Source organism: Triticum urartu, chromosome 3A (assembly GCF_056163025.1).
Source record: "Triticum urartu cultivar PI428250 chromosome 3A, HENAU_Tu73, whole genome shotgun sequence".
In the NCBI taxonomy this organism is placed as follows: Eukaryota; Viridiplantae; Streptophyta; class Magnoliopsida; order Poales; family Poaceae; genus Triticum; species Triticum urartu.
The window spans coordinates 313,939,747-313,946,571 of NC_141875.1; the positions used below are offsets into that span (position 1 = coordinate 313,939,747).

The following is a 6,825-nucleotide window of genomic DNA, read 5'->3' on the forward strand; positions in this document are numbered from 1 at the left end:
GTCAAATTTTATTTAGTTCTTTTATTACTACAATTAAATGCACAAGGTTGAGTTGGCAAAATCAACTCCAACCTACCCTTTTGTTAAGTTGCCCAACAAATTTATTAAGTGTCACATCTGTCAAGATCATCTAACAACTGTAATGGCATAGTGGCTCAAAGTTGCCCATAACCGGGGGCACGGCTAATCATTATTAGTTTTAATACTCTGCAGAGTTTAGTACGCTTTACCCACTAGACCCAACCCGAAGATTGAGACGAAGTCTTTCAGAAGCAGTCCCCAAGTCCCAACAGGAGGCCTATCCCAACTATTATATCTACATCTGCTGGCACTACCGGGTAAGGGCCCCACAACTGATCAACTAAGCCAGAGCCCATTTAGCCAGTGGTCGCACATGGAAGCTACTAGTCACTAAGTCTGTCTGATCTTTTTGAGCCTGGGCGGCTGTCCACTTACATTCAGAGGGTATAGACCATGATGTTCTTGAAATCACCCTAGCAATACCACTTTCGCCCAGAGGTGAATTAAATCCTGAGTTACTACTCAATTTATTATATATATATTCCTCACATAAGCTCAATGAATACAGAACCAACCCCGTCTACAAAGCATAGCAAAACTACAACTACCACGATCTGCAATGACGGGAGATACCTCAACAATATAGCAAAAATAATATAATAATCCTATACATGCATATATTCAAGGTGTTATATAACTACATGCATAGACAACAATAGGTAAAGGATGATCAAGGTGTAACTTGCCTTGGTTCTGGTTCAGAAAGTCACACTCCTGACAATAGCTCGCGTCCCACTCCGGACAATCTACACGTTTCATACAATTCAAGAAATCAATCACCGAAACACGAATAGAACTAAAACAAAACCAACAGCAACAAAACCATTTTTAAAACTCAACAACAGAAGCTTAACAACACCTAAATTGCACTATGGTCACAACGCAAAAAGAAACACCAAAAACCGATAAACGGTTTGAAAGTTACGGCCTACGGAAGATTTGATTCAAACTCGAATAAATTCAAGTTTGAAAGGTGTGAACATGTTCCTCACCTAATGCAATTTTCGAAAATATTTTTTTATGCAATAGGCCACACAAACAGTAAAATAACACACAATTAAAATATTTTTGGGACTATGAAAAAAATACCAGGATATAACAGATGAACAGAAAATAATATTCTGCACATTATGAACATTTTTAAAATAGGGGAGAAGTCATGTTATCTCCACTCCAAATAAATTGCCTTTTTGTTGCATAATGATTTGAATATTCTGAAAAACCAAATAATGCAATAAAAATATGATATGCATATGAATGATCTAATAACATCCTAATTTAGGAAAATTGGGATGTTACAACTGCCGAGGAGCTGGGAGAACGCATCCAAGCTTTGGTGATAGCCACGGCAGAGCTCGTGGGCGTCGAGGAGGTCGACAGGGGTGAGGAGCCATAGGGGGCTCCACCGCTGGGGAAGGGTGACTGTCCTCACCCGATATTTGATTAGGAGGAGGGATATGATCACTATCAACATATCATCAGGGAGGTTGTTGATGAAGTCTAGGCCTGCTGGAGTCGCTTGCGGTTCTTTCTCGACCCGCCTCCGCTTGTTGGCAGCCTCGTTCTCCACCTCGTCGGCGGTGACGGAAACCTCTGTTTCCATATTCACGTCGTGCTCTGGTGCTTCAACAGCCCCGGCGTCGCTACTCCCTCCGATGCGCTGCTTCGGCGGCAGCCTCATACACTGACGGCTTTGAGGACTCAGAGCGGCGTCGAGGATGCGGGTGGGGAGAGAGGATTGTGTGTGGCGAGGATGGCGGGTGCGGCCGCTCGGCCACACCATTAATACAAACCAGTGGGAAGGAGGTGGGCGGCGGTCCAAGGCTGTCTCGCTTCCAAGCGAGAACGATTGCTTAATCTCTATGAATGAAATCTATGCTTAATTACTGACTTTTAGTTGCAAAAAGTAGATGATGCTATTGATTTTTAGCTGCATATTTTGAAAAATCGCAGTTTCTCTTGGCTTAGCACCAAAGTCTGGCTTTAATTTGCATACCGTAATTTGAACCGTTTGCGTTGAAGAGATGCACAGATCCCGCGTTAAATAGCTTGCATGCTTCCCGGTGAGCCTACGCACCGGACTGCGCTTGAACGCCTCCCGTTCAATCAAGCAGTTATCCGCACAGCTTATAGCCATTAAAACCAAGACACGTGGGGTCACGTGAATGGTTAACAGAAAACACATGGTTTGAATTATACAAACGTTTGAGATATTAAAGTGGCAGCTCTTTTTTCAAAATGCCTTTGTTGGTTGTTATTCAAGTGAGCCTTCTCTCAAAATGTACACGAAAAATACCATAGCATGCCGGGTGCCACTCCATGATAGCATGCCAAGTTTTATGAAATTCAGACAAGTTTTGGATTTACTAGAATTTAAAAGCCATGTATCTCAACATTTTGTCGGCAATCAACAGGGCCCCGGTGTTTGAAATTCATTCCCATTTCTTGCATGGGACCTAAGAATGCACCCAAGGACACATATTTTTATTTTTCAACCAATTTATATGCACTGGAGCATGTGCATGTATTTCAAATTTGAATTATGCACATGAAATGCCTACAAAACCCAGTTAATGTATAAAAATGTCCAAACGAACCCCAAAAAAATCCAATACTTAACACAACACTCATGTTGTTCTATGTTGGTACTAGAAATTTTTTGAAAGCAATAAAAGGCAATGGATATCATTTCATCCCCAAAGATGGCACGTTCCATACCGAAACCATCAGGCTTGTTGTGAGAAGCTCTGGTTTGTGAGGAGCTTATACTCAAACCTGCCCCAAATGCTTCAAATATTTTACCACGGCATCTTGATGCCACTCCATGAAACCATGCCAAGTTTCATGATTTTCAGACGAGTTTTTGATTTACTAGAAATTAAAAGCCAGGTATCTCAACGTTTTGCCGGCAATCAACAGTGCCCTGGTGTTTGAAATTCATTCCCATTTCTTGCATGGGACCTAAGAATGCACCCAAGGAAACAGATTTGATTTTTCAACCAATTTATATGCACCGGAGCATGTGCATGTATTTCAAATTTGAATTATGCACATAAAATGCCTAGAAACCCAAGTTAATGTATAAAAATGTCCAAACGAACCCCGCGAAATTCCAAAACTTAACACAACACTCCTGTTGTTCTATGTTGGCACTAGAAATTTTTTGAAAGCAATAAGAGGCAATGGATATCGTTTAGTCCCCAAAGGCGGCATGTTCCGTACCGAAATCATCACGCTTGTTGTGAGAAGCTCTGGTTTGTGAGAAGCTTATACCCGAACCTGCCCCAAATGGGACAAATATTTTACCATGACATGTTGATGCCGCTCCATGATACCATGCCAAGTTTCATGATTTTCACACGAGTTTTGGATTTACTAGAATTTAAAAGCCAGGTATCTCAACATTTTGCCGACAATCAACAGTGCCCTGGAGTTTGAAATTCATTCCCATTTCTTGCATGGGACCTAAGCATGCGCCCAAGGACACATATTTGATTTTTAAACCAATTTATATACACTATAGCATGTGCATGTATTTCAAATTTGAGTTATGCACATGAAATGCCTACAAAACCCAGTTAATGTATAAAAATGTCCAAACAAACCCCGCAAAATTCCAAAACTTAACACAACACTCATGTTGTTCTATGTTGACACTAGAAAATTTTTGAAAGCAATAAGAGGCAACGGATATCGTTTCATCCCCAAAGGTGGCACGTTTCCTACCGAAATCATCAGGCGTGTTGTGAGAAGCTCTAGTTTGTGAGAAGCTTATACCCAAACCTGCCCCAAATGGTTCAAATATTTTACCACGGCATGTTGATGCCGGTCCATGATACCATGCCAAGTTTCATGAATTTCATACGAGTTTTGGATTTACTAGAATTTAGAAGCCAGGTATCTCAGCGTTTTGCCGACAATCAACATTGCCCTGGTGTTTGAAATTCATTCCCATTTCTTGCATGGGACCTAAGCATGCACCCAAGGATACAGATTTGATTTTTCAACCAATTTATATGCATTGGTGTTCGAGGGTTTTTTGTGCACTATTGCATAAAATAATAGCTTCTTTTTATTGATGAATTTTCATGCAGGTTATACGTACAAAGAGAAGTTTTGATGCAAAGGCAAAATACATTTGCATGGCACATGCACGCACGTACTTGTATATGCACATGCATGCATGAAATCATGATGCAGACTATAGGCAAGTTTGATAATGTAGCACGTACACATATATGTCCGGCTGCCTACGCACATACATGCATGCATAAAGGTGGCAATATATACAACGGAGATATATACCTCAGTTATACGTGGCAGCCGCGACGATGGACCCAGCGAGTAAAAGTAAAAAAAAAGATATATCACAAAAGCCATCATTTTATTGATCGATCATACAAAATTTCACTCGGACTAATCAATCTTTGTTTTGGACGAGCTAGGGCAATTTATATTAAACTAAGATAAAAAATCTATTTGAACTAAGTGCAGCTTTTGCAGAGCAGACCATGATCTCTAGTCCGGTCCCTCACTCAAGAGCTTTGTACGCGAGGACTGTAGCGATCTCCGGAAGTGTTCCCCCGGCGGCCAGGAAGGCAGTCGCCTCTGCATGACGTCTTCCGTATGACTCGGCCACCTTCGAAGAAGTCCGGATGACATCCTCGTGAGCTTCAAGATGGCGGGAGCTAGAATTCATCATGTCAGCTAGGACGCCTGTGCGCTTTTCAGCCAGTGCCGCCATCTCGGTTTCCTTCTCACAGAGAGCCTTGTACTCCTCGGCAAGCTGTTGATGTTTGCTGGCAAGTGTCCGATGTTCTTCAGCCAACTTCTTTTGTCTATTGCAAATGGAGGCAAGGTCGGCAAGGCATCCCTCTAGGCGCGGCCCTTCCTTCTCGAGGCGGCGAAGTCCTTGAGTGATCCCCGCATGAGCTGCATCGAGTTTCTCTAGCAGAGATGACACTTGCGCCGGTGCGGGTGCCGATGTGTGGGAGGTGGCAGGACCACCCTTTTCGCCCAGACGAGCCACCACTGCTTCAAGGTGGCGAATCAGAATCTCAAGGTCTGGCGGGACCTTGTTGGCATACGGGATCTTCCACATACTTATCACAGACTCTATTCTAGTTATGGTTAGCTCCTCATTGATCGGCTGCTCCCTTAGCGCCTCTTGTATATCTTTGAGTCCTATCGAGATATACTTTGCTACTGTTCCGGGCGGGAGGACAAGGCTTGGCGTCGAGGTGTTCTTAGCTTGAGGGACTTTGAGCTTCTCCAGTAGAGTACTTTCTCTGGCAAGGATGTTCTGGTGTCTCTCAAGTATTGTCTGGAGCTCCTTTGCTTCAGGGGAGTAGAAGCCTTCTAATTTAGTTGACTTGTTTGTGACATCTGAAAAAAAAGAGTCAAGAAAGCATATAAAAAAGATAGAAATAATATGCAAGAGGGATGGGATAGTATACACTAACCAAAAGCAGACGATCTTAGCCTATTCACAGTCACCCCATCGTCTTTGTTGTTGTTAGCTCCCGGTGATCCTTTTTTGTTTGCTTCAGTGGTCCCGGTTGATGTTGCTAGAAAAGCAGGTTTTGTCACCAGGAAGGTGGATTTGGAAATGAGATCGTTCCCTGCCGCAGTTGAAGAATTCGCAAATGGATCACTCGCTGATGGTGATGTGTGTTTCGCCGCCGAACTAGACCCAGCTGCAGGTGCCGATTTGGTGACCAGATCGTCTGGGTCCATGCCTTCCATCACCTCGTTTAGGAGTCTCTTCACGCCATACTCATAGGCACGTGCGGCAACACATCTTCGAGCTTGTCCTGCATGCACACAGGATATATATGGGATTAAAGGAAGAAATACATTCAGACAAGTTTTATTTCTTACTGGTATTATTACTATTTTCTTTACCTCCAGGGTCCCTAGTGGCGGAGCATCGGCGCCAAGGGAGAGGACCGTCCTGTCAGAATTTTTGGAGTTGCGGCTAGATTGATGTCACGAAAACCGTGGTGCACTCGGCAACGGAGGCGTCAAGCGCGTATACTCCGCACCGCTAGAGCTACCTTTCGACCTGCTCGGCGATGGGGGAGGAGTCGAGTCACCTTTGCTTTTCTTAGTACCACTCGTCGAGCCATCAGCATCTCGACTCCACCCAGACCTCTTTCCCATGGTATCTTGATAACACGGGGGAAGACAACAAATACAAAATTAGCAGGAGACCGAGAAACACATGTTTTGCTTGCATGTATTCAAGACGTGCATAGGTAAAGCAATGCATTGGCTTGTGAAGAGGTAACGGAGCTGTACCTTTTTGTTTTTCTTCCAATAGGACGTGTCGTCGACAATGGGCGAATTTGTGTGCTTTGAGACGCTGCACAGGGTCTCATCTTTAAAGGAGCTCATATGATGTTTACATGGCAAGATCCGTGCGAGAGCCCTGGTCGGACGCGTCAAGAAATAGCATCGACCGGGAGCTTTGGTCTGCGTTGAGGATGTAGCTTCCTTGTATAAAAATTGGAAACTGAACTTGCCTTGTAGGAAGATGTCCGAGGGCGACTCATTATTCATCGGCAGAAAGAGTATTATACGTGAGATTTGGTTTATTATCATATGCACTTACCTTATGCATGCATGTTCAAAAAAAAGAAAGTTTGCATGTACGTGGCTATCTTTGCCTATACTTGATACGTATATACGTATTCGGGTATCTCGGCCGGTCGGCAAGCTTGCCGGTGTACGTATACCCGAACA

General features: G+C 43.5%; 1 protein-coding gene across 1 annotated transcript; it reads right to left on the reverse strand.

The window, feature by feature from the left end:
* Window positions 1-4,612: 4,612 nt before the first annotated feature.
* On the reverse strand, window positions 4,613-6,243 carry LOC147979559 (uncharacterized). Its single transcript, XM_087515265.1, has 3 exons — window positions 6,138-6,243; window positions 5,544-5,894; window positions 4,613-5,466 (listed from the first exon to the last, which is right to left on the reverse strand). Exons 1-3 carry the CDS (start codon window positions 6,241-6,243, stop codon window positions 4,613-4,615), a joined length of 1,311 nt encoding a protein of 436 aa, XP_087371391.1.
* Between the last annotated feature and the right edge of the window lie 582 nt (window positions 6,244-6,825).